Source organism: Trachurus trachurus (genome assembly GCF_905171665.1).
Source record: "Trachurus trachurus genome assembly, chromosome: 7".
NCBI lineage: Eukaryota > Metazoa > Chordata > Actinopteri > Carangiformes > Carangidae > Trachurus > Trachurus trachurus.
In genome coordinates this window covers 10,527,726-10,546,823 of record NC_139901.1, presented here as the reverse complement: position 1 = coordinate 10,546,823, position 19,098 = coordinate 10,527,726, and the positions used below count along the sequence as shown (strand labels likewise).

Sequence of the window (19,098 nt, the reverse complement as noted above, 5' to 3'; positions counted from 1 at the left end):
GATACTTGGCACTGCAGAACCCTATCCCTTACCTCAGCAGCTTTTCTCTGTGGGACATTGGGTGATTTTAATGTGCCTCGGACTAATCAGTGATTTGAATCCTGTCCCGGGCACATATGTGGTTGATTTTTCACCCACTACCACAGCATTTATTAAATTCACAAATGCGCACTCATTATTTGCCCCTGATGGCCCTTGTGTGATTTAAGGCCTGTCGGAATCCTGGGTCTTGAAGTGTTACAGCTGGATGCCGGCTCGCAAAGGAAAGCCACTATTTTTCTACATTCTCCCGCATTATGTTAGTCTCATCTGAAATTATATGTACATTTTCCATATACAGTAATTCATCAGAACATTCATTCTGTCTTTCATATATGTCTTTTTTCTTTCCCTACTTTCTTAATTTATTCCAAGATGTTGAAACAGGCCACTGCCCTGTTTCCTCTCGTTTTACCTCCTTCCCTCTTCATCCTTTCTTTCCTTCTCTGTGTTGCCTCCTTCCCTGTGGTGACTCATCAGTAGATCATGGTAGCGGATAGATGAAGAGCTTGTTAGAGAAGAGTGTTGATGAATCCTGCCCTGTTCCCTTTGCTCGGGAGAGCTGGCCAAGAAGCAGCTAAGGCCCAATCACTGCCCTCCACACCCACTGTGAGGGTACGTGTTTGTGTGTGTTTGTGAAGCTCCAAACTAGGGTTCTACTTGAGGAAACTCACTCAGGGGTGATGATCCCGCATATAACAGACACAAGCATGCACAAACACACACAGACAAACACACGCCCCGCTGATTCCCAGAGTCCCTGATGTTTGGCCCCAGATCCCTCCTCCATCTGGCTGAGAAAACCACTAACCAACACAACCTCACCTCACAAACAGCGACAAAACAGTAATACACAAAGGGTGTGTGTGTGTGTGTGTGTGGCTTCAAGCTAAAAGCTTTAATTTAGCCCATGCTTTTCAGCCACTGCTCTTTTTCACGGTGTCACGTGTTGGCTCAGGTAGAAACCAACAACTGAGATGTCTTATCGTTTTCATCGTAGTTCTTCGTATCTGCTTCATTGTCTGCTTTTGTGCGAATACATGCACGCCTCCAGAGTACTATCATTGTGCTTGGGTGATGATAGCAAGAGTGGATGAAAGACAGTGAGAAGAGAAAAAGAGAAAGAGGGGGGGAGGTAGAGGGGATGGAGAGAGAGAGTGCATTATCATTGTGCTTGGCTGATGATTTTCCATTTAGGAAGAAGACAGAGCACTTCAAAAATAAATCAATGAGGAGTGCTCATCTGGGACAGCGAGGGAAGCTATTTAGGTTGCAGCAGAGGTTAGACGAGCAATTTTGGGCCAAAATATTCAGATATTCTCCCAAACAGACTGCAGATGAGGAGGGTGCTTGCCATTCCTGCAGCAGGTACTGTCAAAGAGTGCCCTTAAGCAAGGCACTGAACCTCCCTGCTTCTCCAGTGCAGCATCTGCGTAACTTTCAGCAAACTGGTTGCATTAATTGCAGGTGATCGGGCACCGAGCAGGAGCTTTCCTCTACATCCTGGAAGTGCAAATGATCTAACCAAAGTAGGAAGAAAAAAAGGACAACAGAAAGTCCTCTGAAAGTAGGTAGACCTGACTGCCTCTTTTGTGGAACATTTCATACTGAAACAGAAGACGGTTAAAGAAAAGCGGATGATGCAACAAAGCTAATGAGCTATTTAAAGGGGGGAAAAAAGCTCTCTAGCTCTTCTGTCGGACTGTTAATACAGCTTTCTGTTGGTCTGCAGTACAAATTCAACGCTTACAAAAGTTCAACTTTGGATACACACATAGCCATGGTCCAGGCCAGGCCTTGTTCAGGCTGTTATGTCACTTTCTAATATGAGTCACTGAAGTATCGAGGCTTCTCCGAGGAAGAAGCATGTTGTTCAACAATGGCTGAAGTTCTTTCAAGACCAATAGGTGAACATAACGCTGGCTATGCGGCAAAGGGAAGACTTACAGCAGATTCAACTGTGTGCTTCTTTCATATTAGCCTCTATCTCCCCTACTGCCATTTTAGCTAAAAGTGTCACAGTTAACTTACAAGGAAGCTTAGCAAAAATGCTCCAAATAACGGTTATGGTGAGAGGACTGGGCCTATAGTGACAAAAAGGAGAAGGGAGAGAAGAGGAAAACAGGAAGAGAGGACAGGAGATGACAAGAGAAGGAGAGGGAGCATCTAGCGAGACAAGCTAACAACAGTGGTTGGATTTCCCCAGCTATCCCTGAGAGTTTATCCTGATTGTCTTGTTGTCTGTTCCCTGAAGCATGTACCTGAGCTAAAGAGACTCACTTAGACAAAGAGAGGAGCAGCAGGGACAGAGGGACTCAGCACAAATATACATCAAGCCGAGCAGAGCAGAGGGGAGGAGGAGGAGTACGGAGGCAGAGGACAGGCAGTGTTATATAAGTGTGGACGGCTCTGCCCCATGATGGCTTTGTGGCAGTGACATAAACATCTAATTAAGAATTAGTTCATCTGAATGTGGCCTCATCTTCGCTGGCCCCTTGTTGACCAGCTGCCTTCATCTCTCTCTTTTGTTTACTTCTCCTACATGAGCAGCCTACATTTTACAACAACGTACAGGTGCTAAAGCTACGTGCTTGAGATTAATATGGAGCTATGTATTACAGTCATAAAACTCAATCAACTCATTAAAAATATGCATTATGAAAATATAACTCAGCTAAATAAATGATATTACTGCATGGCAACAGTCTGAACTAATAGAGGAGGAATCCAGTTACTTGGCTGTCGCACATCAGAAAACTAATTTACATTCAAAGTGGAGTGTAGATTAAAGAATGAGATTTAAAAAAAAAATCATTATAAGATTTTAGATGGAAGTTTTACAATATTACAACTTAAAACTTTTTAACATTAATTAGACTCTGTTCGACAGAACAGGCTTGATTGGTGCAGAATTAATTTCACCACATCATGGCAGATTTTCATGGCACTCAGCCACAGTTACTTGAAGAGTCTCACTTCCAGTTCAGTCAAGCTGAATTTGGCTCTTGAGGATTACAGTGCTGTACTGGAAATGACAAGAGTGCAGTGTCACAAAAAGTGCATGCAAATGGCATAAAGTGGAAGCAAATAGTGATACACCGGTGTCAGCTGTCAAAATAAAAGTGAAAGACTTGATGCCTCACAATAACATCTAGAGTCACTGAGACTCGGAAGGAATGAGACTCATTTCCCTGTGCTGGTAATGGGCCAGCTGCCAAAAAAAACAAAACAGTCTTATCTGAGAAGAATACTGACTTCAAGCCTTTTGTCTATTAACAATGCAGGTGATGGTACTGCTATCTTTATCATTTACACTGTGCTTCCCTATCATTACCATTTGATGTTATTGTAAATCTTCCTGGATTAGAGTGAGGGATGGGTGTCTCACGTTAGCCAGTGTGTATCAGATGAATGCCCACATTGGAAAGACATCTGTATATCACAGTGGTAATCAATGGTAATACATGATAAATGAAGGGATGTGTCTTGTTATCTGCGATGATGATGGGTTGAAGGCTTGCCTGATGCCTCAGTGAGTGACATGACGCTATACCATGTCTTATCATTATGTTCTAGTCATTTTGTCTGCACCGTTTTTTGTAATAGCTGAGGACATTTTGCCTCGATTAGCTGCAGGGGGCTTTGGAACTGTCCATGATAAAACAACCTATTGGAACATCCTACCTTATTTGTCCGAGAGTCAGAAACGGCTGTGTGTTATCTCAGACTGGTATGGAGACAGTAAGGTTTGTCGATAGAAGCTATTACATCCTAATCCTCCGATTCAAAAGCAGTGGGTGAGTGGTCACCATTCATCCGCTTGTAAAAGCAGTGACAATACTCGCCGCTTTTTCAGTAAAATTGCAGTAAGCCGGGGGATAATTTATGTGGCAAGTTCATCACTTTCACATAGAAATAATAAGAGTTGGATTACTTTTAGCCATTCGAGATATCATGAGTCTAGAGCGACTGTTGAATAAGGGATAGAGGGATAAATTGATAAAGAACAAGGAGAGTGTTGCTATTCATAAGGCCAGCTCCTGTAGAGTCTGCAAAGATGATTGGGTAAGATATAGCAAGATGTCTGTTTTTTGTAAAAGTTTGAAATTATTCTCAAATATAAAGCTTCACAATATATGAGAAAAGCTGAAAGAACAGCACATCAGGAGATGTGTGGCAAATCTGTCTACAGAATAGAGACTTCCTTAGTTAAAAAGTCCTAGGAAGTGACAATGAGCAGTTCCCCACCCCTGCAGAGAGCTCGTATCACTGAAGCAACAGAGGGAGTAAATCTTAAAAACCCTTGTCTTTAAGGTGTAGAGAGTGGAAGCAGCAGTCAGAGTCTGGCATCTCTGAGCAGAGAATTAGGTGTATTACATCCCACCCCAGCCAGCCACACATCTACAGAAAGATGAGATCCCCTTCTAGTGATTTCTCATGAAGTGTGTTGGCCATTTGAACACCAAGGCCCAGAATCCCCATTTGATGCTCACTTAACATTTCTTGAAAAAAAAAGAAGCTTTTGTGTAAATGGCCAGGAAGGTAGCTGCACATTTGATACATTGTTATCTCAGCCTTTCATTTCAGACAGAAGTGATAGAGACTATACAGTCTTTCCTCCTCCAGGTGATGGGAAACCTGCAGAAAGACATACTGTAGGGATAGGTAGTCCCATACGTTATATTTCTCAGAGGCACTGCAGTGAAAGGTGGTGGTTTTCTAGTAGAAACCGAGGTGAGTACTCAGAAGTTGGAAGTACCACAGTAAAAAAAAGAAAAATAAGGCAGGCATCAAGAAGGTAAGGCAACTTTCACGAAAACCTTATAAATCCAATTTAAGTATTGCAGTGAAAAGGACAGAGCAACTCCATTGTCTTTACAAGTGTCAAGAGTCCTCCATGATATAGATTTTATTTCATCTGTGACTTCATGGTCCTTTCCCTGCACTAGGAACTTTCACAGACATCAGCAAAGGAAACAAGTCTGCAAATCATTTTGCATCAGACCAATGGGACACCATCGAAGAGCGCTTAACATTTTCCCAAGACGTGTGTCACAAACACACTCCAACAAACACATGAAATCTTCAGAATTGATTCAAACATTATCAAGAGGGTGGGAGGCTGCCTCCTCAGTATCCACCAGCTAAGTAGTATAAGAGTTTAGTGGGCTCGGTGCAGTGACCTTCACCGGCTCAAGGGCGAGCGGATACTCTCCGTGGACGGACTTGTGATCGAAGAACGTGCGATGCCTCTGTGGATCTCTCCCTTTCTCACTCAGCATCTTTCTCCTCCCTCCCTTTGACATCCGCTCTCACACACACACAAGCGCTCTGTGCTCCCTCGTGTTCTCATTCTTTCCTTTCTTTTTTTTTTTCTCTGTTAACTCCATTATAAAACACTTCATCCCCGAGCCCTACCTGATGCCCAGGGCACTCCACTCCACACTTGGAGCCAAGTGTTCTTTATTTCCTGCAAAGTGGTCAGGCTGTTACTGTCGAAAGTTTTTAAAAACACGCGAAGTGCTGAACCTCGCAGTTTTATGAAAAATATTTTTGTTTGTTGACGCTGCAAATGTCTGTGTTAATTCTGCTCCTTATCATCATTTTTCATGTTACCCAATCCTGTCTCCCTAGAAATTACATTTATATCTAATTTACAAAAACAAATATGCTTTTGGTGAAACATAATGCTGTGAAGATTATGTTTTCTTTTAACATAATTAGTTAATTAATTGTTATTTATTGTATCTGAATGAATCACTGAAATGTTTTCATTTATCCACGCATGCAGTACAGTATCTGCTCAGAGCAGCTCCAGCATTATTAAGCGTTGTTTTTTTTTGTGGTAATGTTTGGGTAACAGCTGGATTTAAAGGTTAGGGAAAGATTGTGGTGTTGGTTTTATGAAGACAAAATATGACATGATGAGTTAATTAGCATTTTAACAAAACAACAGTTTTTCACACCCCTCAACCTGAGGCCTTTTGTTGCCTGAACATCCATATACGGCACACAAATACACACTACATTCATTTGTTGCAGTGAAATTTGACTTCTGCCAATCAGAAATCCTGAATCAGGCAGAGAGTTATTTGCCTTGATAACTCACCATCATTTTGGACACTTCCTCTGATAGTCTCCGCCCACTCTCCTCTTTTTTGTCCCTACAGTGGTGGGACTCTGCTGACAGTAAGTGGGACCAACCTCGCAACCATCCGAGAACCGAAGATCAGGGCCAAGTATGGGCAAGCAGAATCTTTTCATGTGAGTATGGAAGCGACAGACACTCACCCCACAGACTGACAGGTTGACACAGCAAGCACATGCTTATATATTCATGCAGTATATATACAGAATTACGGATTTCTACATATAAATTCAGATATTTATGTATGTATCAGTCATACCTCTCCCATCACACACAAGTGCTTCTGCAGACAACTGCTTCTATAATACTGCTGAACATGGCAGACAGTCTACGACTCTGTGTTTGGCTCACGTCTCCTCTCTCTACAGCTACAGCCTCAGACATCTAACGCTACCTCAGGCCACACAGCTTTTCAAATGTCACCGGCGCTCACCGCACCACATGAGTGTTTGTGTCACAAAAAGAGACAACATGAGAGAGACTGTGTGCGCCTGTGCGTGTGTGCATGAGAGAGAGAGAGAGAGAGAGGGAGGGAGGGAGTGAACAGGACCTTTTGGGGAATAAAGAAGAAAGGGGGAAAAAAATCCACGTAAAATCTAAAGTCCCACCGAAGAAGCCAAAGAGTTTCATCGGTTCTATGGATAATATTCACAAAGCACTTTGATGATTGTCACCGTGAGTTGAAGCTCTTTAGCTGTTAGGGTTAGGGAACTAAACTTCAAACAATCCTAAGGCACTTCAATCTGGAGATAAAGCTGCCGTTTATTGAGGCAAACAGCCTTCCCAATGCATTCCACACAGCCCTCCATCAAAGTGATACTTTGCACTTAAAGAACCATGCTGGTATTTTTGAATGTTGTCGCCCATTTACTCCAAATCACGAGTGCTTAACTGCCAGCCATTTTCCAAAACATGCTGTAGTGTTTTCCATTTTTCAATACATTTGTCTCGCCTCCAGACAGACCTTTGGTTTCTATTCATTTTCGGTTTCAATATATGAGGCAACTTGCAGAGTTTTGCTCAGGATTAGCCACAGCAGACATCATCAGTCTGCCATAATAACTGAGCACCTTTTCTACTTCTCAAAAAACCTGCTAAGGCTTGTCAGCATCTTTTCAATTTTTTTCATTCAGTATTAACATATTTGATCAGTATTAGGTCTGAATCTCTTGTCATGCATCTACAGTGGGTTTTTTTGTTTGTTTCTTGTTGTTTTTTTTTGTTCACTAAGCTTATTTATCCTAGCTGCACGTTAACAAGGATCAATAATGAATCAGTTATTCATTAAATTCCTTTCGATAAGAAAAAATCTGTATGGTCTTAAACAGGCAAAAGCATTTGTAGGGCCTTCCAAACAGGCATATGAATTAATGCAAACATGGCCATGACATAATTTATTCATGTTCTCCAAAGAAATTATGTGAATTATTCTCAGGTACAAGGAAATGCACACAGTGCACTGCCCATTATTAACAGCTGATCATAAATTTCCATCCAATTTCCATTTTCAACAAGTTTATCAGCATCACAGTTTCACGGGGCATTGATTTACAAAAATGATGGTTATTATACCCAACAGATCCATTTTAAAGAAAATTATAGCCTGGAGGTTATTCTCAGTATCTTAAAAGGACATTGTGCTACCTGTTTTATGCACAATACCCTTGTAAATATAGTCATAACAAGATTATTAGAAAGAGTAGTTACGTGCATTTTCTGTAAGTATCTCCATTCCTCATAGGACTGAAGGGTGGTTTTTTTTGTTTGTTTCCCTTCTCATCTACAGCGCTTTACCTCAGATTTGAATATGGTGGATTTACACAAAACATTAAAGGTCCCATATTTTTCACTTTTTCTGTTGATATCCAAAAGACCCATTTGTAGTTCAAGAGCAGAAAACCATCTCAATGTAGTTTGATATCACCCTGCTTTTATTGGCTGGCAGAATAAAGGTATAGCAGATTTCAGGTAACCACCAAATCCCTCAAGGTTGGATTTTGGGTCCAAGAGGGCCTGGCTTAGACTGCAGTTGAAAGCAGTGACTGCTTTGTCGTGACATCACAAAATTACAGAAATCCTGATGGCTGGTTCTCAGGCTCAGTATCTGAATACAGGCTGTGTGCATTTCTCTGTGGACTGAGGCTGTGATACTTTAACAGTAACAATATACGGAACCTTAACCTGCTATACTGTATAATCAAAGTGTAATTTACATACCGTAGTAATCTCACTGATGCCATATGGGACCTTTATCTTGTGCTTGTTTCTCCTCTCTCTCTTTCAGAACTGTACAGTGTATAACAACTCGGTCATGGTGTGCCTGGCTCCATCAGTGGCGGATTCAGAGCTCGGTTTCTCAGAGACCGGCACCGGCCCAGACGAGATCGGGTTCTACATGGACAACGTTAACGCTTTGGTCGTAGTCAATGAGACTTTCAGCTACTACCCCGACCCCGTGTTTGAACCACTGAGTCCCTCTGGAATATTGGAGCTCAAACCCACGTCGCCGCTCATTCTCAAGGTCAGAAAGGCAAAAGTGTTATTTTTGAAAACATTGTTCTGTACCTCTGTAGATTTCAGTTTAATATATCATTGCTCTGATCTGTTGTTCTTACCTTGCAAAACGCTTTGGCTTGTACTTATCTAGGGAGCTTTGTAAACACTTTTTAACATGCTCCATAATGGAGCTGTGTCCTGCCTTTAGACAGCTCACACAGGGGGACTGGGGCTACTGACACAGGGAAATGAACATAGTGTTTTGAAAATGGTGCACATTTCAAGCGAGTTTGATGTTTTTTCAGAGTTAGATCCTTCACATGACAAGCACATGCACTGGAAATTAAAAAAATGAATTTTCCCCAATCTTAGCACTATGATGGAATCGACTGTTGGGATTTGCCAGAGTTTCTCTACATCTCTGGGAAATCTTCCAAATTGACATGTCACTAAGCCCCACCTCCCTTCCATTCGGGACTTATGGTAAAAATAGTAAAACTAAAGCTTATGCTGATCCATGTAGAGGGCACGGAGTAGTTAGTCCTAGTCCATTTTTCATTTGTGAGGCTAGCTGTGGCTCTGTAAACCTTCCTGAAAACAGACAGCTGGGTAGAGTTACTAACATCACACTAAACGCTGACAGCGTGCTGGACTTACTGTATGAAGTCTGGACTTATTTTCTATTAATGTAAGTCCCAAAACAAATGTACAGTAGCTTGTTGGATGATATTCATCTTGGCCTCCAGAAGAAATATTTGGTTACTTCTGATTCACATGCAGTTGGATATTATGTTAGAGCAAATAAATACACATTAACCTCAAACTCTATGAATACCTGTATTGCGCTCTGAGCCTCATGCCCATTTTGACATCAAAAATCACAGTTACAGTTGCTTAGTAACAATTTGACTCGTGTTGTTACTTTCAGTATGTAGAAGAAGATGGCGTGATAAAACTGGACAAGGTTCCCGGTCTTTTATTGTAAACAGAGCTAGAGGCTGGTATAGCTAACAATATAAAATGAAAGAAGGTCAAACAACAAAATATATAGATGTCATTTATTATTTAAATTCATACATTTTTTACAGAGTATTGATGCCGAGCAGTCATAGAAAAAGTCTTGGGTTGTGGTAGGCACATACTGTAGTTTTTCTGCTTGACTACAACAGCCTCAAACATATTGAACCAATCTTCTATTAATAATGGCAAGGGCTACATTCACCGACACACAAACACACGCTCACTGGCATTATTGTCTCATAAGAAAGAAAAAAAAATCCACTCAAATGTGTTAGAAGGTCTCTCGGAGGAAAAAAGAAAGCATACAAATTCATAATTGAAAGCTGAAAGCAAGCGTCCACACCTTCCAAGGCCTGTTTCTGTCCTTCAGTAACTAACAGTAACTTCTTTGACTGCCGTCCTCCTCTGCAGCCTCGAGCTCTCTCAAATAACGCTGCCTCCAATTTGTGTAATTAATTTCTAGCGCTGGAAGAGCAGCGTGGCAGCACACGGGCCCAGAGTCCAGGAGATTTGGATTATATTGGTTTTCATTTTCATTAACGGTGATTGGACATAAGTATATGAAATTAATTGGCAATTTGCGAGTCGTGTGTACGTGTCATTATATTATCACACTGAAGCTCACCTGAAATATTTAGTGGAGGAGTTATTGGAGAGGCATTAATGCGGCTGTTTCGGAGGGAATATAGGTGCTATTATGAATGTGAAATAACCAGCAGATTAGTGAAAGAATTATTAAGGAGGTAAAAAACTAAAACTCTCAAGTGCACAAATCAGGCATTTTACTCCTGACACTACGTGGGGTATACAGCAAATCAAATGGTTTCACGCATTTACTTCATCTTTAATGAGAGTTTACACAATAAAGGGACAAAATACTATTAATTTATTTTGGATCAATATCACATTGATGTGTTACATTAACATTGAATTCAGCGTTCAGCATCTCTGTGTTTGTTTCTCATATTTGCCTTGACTATCTCTCGTGTCATCACAGCGAGCGTGTGCCCGTGTTTATTTCCATGAAAAAAATGTAAAACAGCGTAACCATCATAATTTATTTCTTAAATGATAATGTATTAGCAAAGAGCCTCTCAGTAATTGCCAAATCTCCTGCTTGGCTTGTTGGTGGAACAGCCTACCTCGTGGAAGCACTGATGAGATGGACAAAAATGCAATTTGGCGAGATGGGATGTGGGGGTAGTGTTTCTCTCAGATGCATGCACTGCGCTCGCCACGCAATTAATTTCTCATCTGAAGTGTCGGGTGTGTTTTCATTGAGGTGTGTTAGCGAGAGAAAAAATATTTATCTGGTCTTGGTGTTTCTTGAGTGCTTTCCTGCGTGTGTGTTTGTGCGTCTCAGGGAGCATGTCCCGGCGTGATGCCTCTCGCCTGTTGTGTGTATGTGTGGCAACAGCTCCGTGTGTGGCTGTGACTCAAGTGCGTGTGTGGCTCGAACTCTGCGTGTGTGTCGGTGTGTGTGTGTGTGTGTGTTGCGAGATGGAATGGGATGCATGTTTACAGGGTTGCAGAGCAGGGCCGGGTGGCAGCCTGCAGAGACGAAGGGATTGGAAAACGGAGTCTGTCTCTGTGTCCCACTGCTCAGCCAGCGGGAGACACGGCAGCTATCTCCTCTCTCTCTCCCTGTCTCGCTCTCTGACTAGCTCTTGTTTCCCAGTTATTCCTCTTTTTTTCCCCCTCCTTTCTCACTTCTGAGTGTATTCCCTACATCTTTCTTTACCTCACTCCATAATCTGTTCTCCGTTCTCTCCACTCGTCGCTCTCCTGATGTTTTCTTGACATGTTTCCTCTCTTGTTTTCTTTGTATTCATCTTTCCCCCTGTTGCTTTTTGTTTTCTTGCTTTTACTTGGTTTCCCTATTTTCACACCACTAGCCCCCCCTCCCTCGCCCGTCCCCTCTTCCATCACAGACAAAGTGTGTGTCAAATTGGGCTTGATATTGAAATGAAAAACCGGCACTGAAATTGACAAATGTTAGAATTTACACACCTCCTGTACGTCTCTTACGTGTGGAATTCAGTTTTTGTGGACAGCGGGAAAAAACCAGCAGCACTGGTCTATGTGGTTGGTTGAGGGTGTTAGTGTTTTCCTGCATGAGTGCCCTTTTATCTCCCTCTTTTTCATCTTTCTCCCTCTTTCTGTCTTCAACATAGAACATAATAAACCACAATCAGATGCACAAAGGCAGCACATCACTGAGTCTACAGTTACAGCTTGTTGTCTACAAAAAGACCAACAGACAATTGATCTCACTAACAAGAGCTGTGTTTGTATCTTATTCCTCTGCCGTGCCATAGAGCAACATAGTTGTTGTCCAGAGCTGTTACAATCACGTGTGAGTTGAATAGTCACGGTGTATTCAGTTATGTACGGGACATACAATGCCCGTCCAAAGAACACAGTCACCACTTGGATTTATCTAAGCTAATAGGTAAGAGCCTCCCATTGGATAATTCCTGCATGGGTGATTATGTTTCAGCCATCAACAACTTATTTTTTAACCCTAACTGATTCAGTCTAAATTTTCTTAAACTACCATGTCAGAAGACACATCCTGTGGTCATGGAATATATCCGTTTCAGAAGGGTCAAATTATTGGCATGCATCAAGCAAGTAAAACATCTAAGGAGATTACTGAGCCCATTAAAACTGTGTTAAGAACTGTCCGATGCATTATTAAAAACTGGAAGAAATGTGGTCCAATGAGACCACAGAGTCCAGACCTTAACCCCATTGGGAATCTTTCAAAATTTAATTCAACTCTGGACGGAAATAAATGTTGTGACATTGCAGAAGTTTATCGAAACGATGCCACAGCAAATATGTGCTGTAATCAAAGCTAAAGGCGGTCTAACGAAATATTAGAGTGTGTGGCCTTTTTTTGGATGGGCAGTGTACATTGTCCTGCCTTGCCAGGTGAGTATTCATCTGCAGCTGTATTGTCCCCAATGAACTGTTTGACTTCTCAAGGTCTGGTAAAACTATACTGTAGTACCTGTCTGGTTTAGGATATGTCTGACACTTTTTTAATGAATAATTGAATACTAGTGCCATTTTTTAAAGAGTAACAGTCGAGTAGTTTTCACACATTTTGTCCCACGTGCTGTATAAAAGACTTCAAAATCTGTATTCATCCACTGCTGAAATTAGTCACCAACAAAGGAACTATTTACTCCTTTGTGAGTAACTGTGGCTAAAAACTATAGTGCCCACCTCCTCATGGGAATAATGGAAATAAATGGCTCCATCTTTTAAAGACTTGTGTTGTCTGGTGAATTTGTTGACACTGACAGTAATGGCATTTTTGCATTAATACTGAGCAGTTTTATTGTTTATGTCTCTTCTATTTGCACCTTTACAGACAAAAGAATCAAGTCAATAGAGGAAAACTATTAGAGTCATATTGAATAACTTTATTGTTTACCTGTAACAGTCAAAAGGTCATTCATAAATAAAACGTATTGATGGTGTCTCACTCCATTTCTTACTCAAAAGACTCGAAAACAATCTTTGTCCATGTGAAAATATTCTTGAGCTGAAGGCCTCTCATGTCTCACATCTTCTCTTTCTGTTTTTCTTTCTTGTTTGTGTGTGTTTGTGCGTTTAGGGTCGTAACTTGATCCCAGCAGCTCCGGGTAACAGTCGCCTCAACTACACGGTGCTGATTGGAGAAACTCCCTGCGTCCTCACCCTGTCTGAGAGCCAGCTGCTGTGTGAATGGCCCAACCTCACCGGACAACACAAAGTCACGGTCAGACCATCGCTCTGTGTTCCCTTACCTCTTTATCTCTGTCTCCATGGTGACTCTTTGACCTGTCGTGACTTTGACTTTACTTAAATGTTGCACTTTTCTGTCCTGTTTTGTCCCCTTGTGCACTGAACTGATTATCTCAAAGTGTATTCGCTCGACATTTCTGGTCGAGGCTTTTTTCATAATATAATTTCTTATCTTTTTTTATTTATGAAAGTACAGGGTCAGTTTTCTGTTTGCAGGATTTATTTAAAAGGCAATTTACAAAAGAACAAAGAAAAAGTACCACCTGGTATCTCCACACTGACCCAGTAGATGATGTTTATGAATATAAAAACATTCCAGCCTGACAATCTCAGCCCCATAATGTCACTCTAACCTTGATGGTGAGTTATGTGAATTACCCCTCATGTCTTTTCAAAACCATTTCCTCTGACAGATCTAGGATATGCTCCATTGAGCTTTCACATCGAGGCTGCTGTTAAATATGTAACGCTTAATTAACATGTTGATCTTCATTGGCCTTCAGCTAGCCTGTTGCTCAAAACAGGGAAGGGGAAGTATAGTATGATTGAACATTTAAAGTACAAAAAACACAGTTGTCAGTGCTGTTAATGTTGAAGCCATTAAGTGTCACAACCCACAGGGGAAATGATTCATTTGTTCACATTATATACTCGCCATGACCTGAGCGAACCTTTAGCCGTGACTGCAGATGTAAAGCCGTGCCTCTTTCCATCCGCTGAAGCGTATCCGCACTAACAGCTGTGCAGGCGTCAGCACTTCTCTTCTGCAGGTACTGCTGCTTTTGGATTTGAGAGGTTTTTTCAAGTCCCTCAGTGCCATCTCCATTTTTCATGTATTTTTATTAGTTTCCCTTTACTCTGAAGGTGTAGACATTTAATAGTGCACAGAGCACTCCGTGCCCATCCAATCCTTCACCCACAATCAGGCTTAATCAAAGATACACTCGTCTCCACTGCCCCATGCTCATCTCCTCTCCCGTCCACTTAGCCCAACATTACACCCCGTACTTTCTCACACTCAAAAATCAATGCTCAGTCTGAGACTGCAAACAGAGAACAGAAGACTCAACTACAGATGTTTGATTTAGATCGTCCACACCAAATGAAGCAGCTTAAGGTTCCTTAAACATAAGTAATGTAAATGGCTCTTTGAGCATCGGCACGATTGTGTAAGTCATGTAGCAGGCACTGACTGACCACACACATGTTTCTCTGATGCAAACTGAGTTGTTCCTATGTTAAGTGCACCACACTCTCAACATCTGAACACAGCTAATTCTCCAGAAAAGCAGCAGTTTTATCACATTATTTGCTCATGAGGATCGACACACATCAATGCTACTGTGCAACTTTTGTCAGTCTGGGGCTCACTGGGATACAGTACATCACAAGAACTCTTTTAATACATCCCAGGTTGCGATGTGTGTTATTGGTGTCATTAAATCATGCAACACTGCGCAACGGGTGAAGAACGACGCAGCTTGTGGTGATGAATGGCAACAACAACAAGCACCTGATCAGGATCTTTGTACAGGCCAAGACACAGAAATGACTCAAGCTCTAATTCAGTTAACAGTCATGTTGCTTTTCTCAATTAATCTGTCAGTGACCTTTTGATGGTTGAGTCTATAAAATGTATTTTATTTTTTGTAATTTATTTTATTTACACAGAATTCCCAAGTCCAAAGATGTTTCTTTTTTAAATAATAATCAGTAGATTATCAGAATTGTTGTTGATTAACTGTCAATTTATCAGATCAAATACACACGCTTGAACATAATGGTGTTAAAATTAAGTTCACATGCAGTCTACATAAGCAGTGGATTGTGGGTAGACAGGGAATGTGCTGCTGTCAAGACTGTTATTTATTTTTTTTCAGCAGTTTGCAAAATACCCAACGCAATAAATATTTTTATTTTCCCCTATTTCTGTCTTAGAGTGCATGTTTAAATTGCCCCCAGACACCCACCTCCTCCTCCTACAGGCACTCAGCTTCTGTCACCTTTTTAAATCCTCTCCGGGTTACAGGCCTGAACCAAGTAGTGGTAATAGCTCCACACTGTGCCAAATAAAGGCAAAAGGATAAACTTTACTGCTGCCTCTTGTGACTAAGCAGGCACCTTGCTTGTACCAATAAGGCAAGTCGTTTTTTTTTTCTTTTTGTTTTTTCAGCAAAGTTTCATATACAGTGCCTACACCACATAACTAATTAATAATAGGATATGTGATCCTGCAAGCTAGAAACATATTATTCATAAGAGTAGAAAATGAGCCATAACTGAAAGTGCACAAACGGAGAGGTAAATTATGTATGCCATACTGCGCGAGAGATAAGAAAACTGTACGAGTGTACACTTTTGCTACAGTTTATGTCCATGACAAGGCACTGTCAACAGCAGAGCTCTGTCCTACAGTTATGCAGAGACATAAAAGGTGGTATTAAGAATAGAATTGTTCTTCAGGATGCCACAGATATGCAGACACTAAGCTTGTCTCTAAGCTTTAATCCAGGAACCTTGTTCACTGTATAAACTCTCTCTGATGTGCAAATTTTGTCCAACTCTCAGCAAATCCAAGCGAAAGCATCATCGCATCACCAGTGAGTTACACTTCCTGTTTTCTACAGTACGTGAAGTGTCACAAGCTGCAACATAGTCTTTCACCAGCACCCACGGTGTGAACGCTGTTGATGTCATTCTCATTTCTTACTGTTTCATTTCACAAAGAGAAAAAAACACAATGCAGCAGGAAATAGTTCAGGGAAAAAAAGTAAAGGAACGAACTCACAAGTGCGTCCGTCCTGCGGCAACTCTTCAGCCTCACTTGTCCAGACTGTTGTGCTGTCAACAGACGGCAGACTGAAAACCCTGATCCGCTCTGACTGGAGCAGACTTTCAAAATCGCCACGCAGCTCCTGGAGCATCTGTGTTGAGGAAGGTCAGACCTCAACCAGGCGACGCAGCACTCACTCTGAATATATTTAGATGTTTGTCTGAATTTCCCACCAGTGCGCACACTTCCCCCAAAACCCCCCGATACTCCTGCCCCTTTTAAACTTATCGCCAGTGTCCTTTCACAGTCATTTCACTGTATCTTTATGACATTTACTCCCCACTAGCTACAGCCAATATACCTAGAAAGCCACTGACAGTGCATCCATGTAATTCAATATGATAGCTCTCAACGGATACAGCTCCAGCTCCAAGGTGGAACTCTCTTGATTCTTTTTTTTTTTCTTTTTTTACTCTCCCCTTTCTCTTTTTTTTGAATGAAATGTCATGTTGAATATCGGAGCGATGCGATGTGTTAGCGGGGGTGGTGGAGTTAGTCCTTCGCCTGACAATAGCCGAAGAAAAAATAGAGCTGTCTGTTCTTATCTCTTCTACTGTGTATGTGTTTATGTGTGTGTGTGTGTGTGTGTGTGCGCGTGCACGTTTGTGCCTCGATTTTCGAGTGTGCTCATATGTTTGTGCTTATGCGCACATCTTTGTCTGCAGAGCTGCAGAGAAGGACACAGCTGTGGCACAATAATATTCCCCGTGTAGAATGACCTACATACAGGGTACCCCGATGGGTGTCCAGACATACTGGGCTGTGTGTGTGTGTGTGTGTGTGTGTGTGTGTGTGTGTGTGTGTGTGTGTGTGTGTGTGTGTGTGTGTGTGTGTGTGTGTGTGTGTGTGTGTGTGTGTGTGTGTGTGTGTGTGTGTGTGTGTGTGTGTGTGTGTGTGTGTGTGTGTGTGTGTGTGTGTGTGTGTACGCGTGTGTGCGTGCATGGGTGTACAGTAAAAAGTGTTGAGCGTGTATGTCACTGTGCCTTTGTGTGTCCCCTCAGATGCTCAGCTGTGTGTTGGCAGCTGTGCGCCTCCCTTGAGTTTTCGAAGAAACTTGTTTGTTGTTTTGGCCTTCAGCTTTTTAAGTTCCTCCGTCAGTCCTTCAGTCTGTCAGGAGAATAAAAATAGAAAAATGCCCAGAAAATGTGTCACTAACTTAATATTGCTCCTCATATACTTGCGCTGCGCTCAAGTCATCAGAGGATATGTTTCCCTCTGGTTAATTGTACCAGATATACCAGTGACCTCTGATTAGATAATGAGGCTAAGAAAGAAACTACGTAGCTTATTAGTTCACAAAGCTAAACTCTTCCTTGATGGATTTTGTATTGAAAGCTGCCTGCACACCCATGACCCAGGAAATCCCTCCACTATCAGAGAAAATGCTGTTTTTTTGCGATTTTCCACAAAACAAACAAGTTGAAGTCTCATTAATATTTAGATAGAAGTACCTTGCAGCATTTTGTTTCATGTGGAAACATGTTAATCAGCCATAGGGAGCCACGGTGTCAGTGCCACCTTCAGATGTATATCTCCTGGCTTTTTTCCTCTTCTCACTGCTCACATTTGACCTGTCACAGAAAAGCACAGATTGTACCGATAACATTATTGAAGTCTCTGTTATATTCAGCAGAGCCATCATTAATGAGACACTTGTTCTGTAAGCCATGGCAGCGTGACAGTGAGCCGGCACGAGCAGTAGCAGGACCCTGAAACTGAAGCAGCTGAATGGAATTAAGCCATCATTAATGCAGATACTTACACCGGGGCTTTTCTGCTGTGACATGTCAAAACGTCCCGTGAGAAAAAGTGTGAGATAAAACCTCCTCCCATACTACGCTAACACTAGCAAGATATGATAATTTGCTCTAGTAGTATCTTTTTTTGTGCAAGCTACACACAATGGTTGGATTTTTTTCTGCACTTTGGACTCACTTTTATAAACCCATTCAAAGCGGTATAAAGGATAATCAATTAAAATCTAGATAAAACTCAAAATTCAAAAGTTGCTGGCCTCACTCATCTGTGACATATTGAGCCCTGTCTTAAAGGTAGGGTTGGAGATCCTGGAAAAACGGTTCTAGCAGGCCACATTATGAAAATACACGTCAAGTCAAAAGTCAAAAGTCCCAGCACCTTTTCTCTGAAGCCACGCCTTCACCTTTCCACGGACGTAGGTGAAGACACCGAAGACACCCAACACACATTGCCAGAGCTACATTGCCACTCATCAGACTGGAGTGTGGCTTTTCCGCAAACGTAGGTAAAGACTCTGATTGCGCACACGAGAGGAGGGAGAGAGACGGCAGCTTGATTGGGCATAGGCAGAACTAGACATGAAGGCATCTGTTTTTCCTTTTCGTAGCGAAAAGCATGAATTGGTCAGAGTTTTGTCAGTCCTGCTGCCACAAAGGTCTGATTATTTTTGTTCCTTTTTCTGAATGCATAATGTATTGACTACTCTCAGGATAGAAGGACCATTTCACCCAGTATAACAAAAAGTGTTTCTGAACATGACTACCAACCATAACTTTAAGTGTCTTTAAGATCCCCTGGTGATTGACAACAGTGCCCATTTTGCCTAAAAAAGCAAAAAATACACTTATCTGTGTGTGCGCCCATGATGGGAGTGTTGGTGTTAAAAGGAGGTGTGGTGAGGCACAGTGGAGTGGTGTGACGCTGTTATTTTAGGCACAGCCTCAGAGCCTCCTCTTTTCTGATTGGCTGACACCAACCTGTTGTTACTATAGAGCTGCAGTGAAAA

At 41.7% G+C, this 19,098-nt stretch overlaps 1 protein-coding gene across 1 annotated transcript in view; it reads left to right on the top strand.

The window, feature by feature from the left end:
• The window catches only part of LOC310988283 (plexin-A1-like), a gene marked incomplete at both ends in the record, with an annotated part of 210,273 nt that overhangs the window by 156,153 nt on the left and 35,022 nt on the right, over positions 1-19,098 (top strand). The window contains 3 exons of the mRNA XM_083974815.1: positions 6,210-6,303; positions 8,472-8,708; positions 13,332-13,475. Coding sequence (XP_083830941.1) covers positions 6,210-6,303; positions 8,472-8,708; positions 13,332-13,475 — 475 coding nt within the window. The remainder of the gene's footprint in view (positions 1-6,209; positions 6,304-8,471; positions 8,709-13,331; positions 13,476-19,098) is intronic.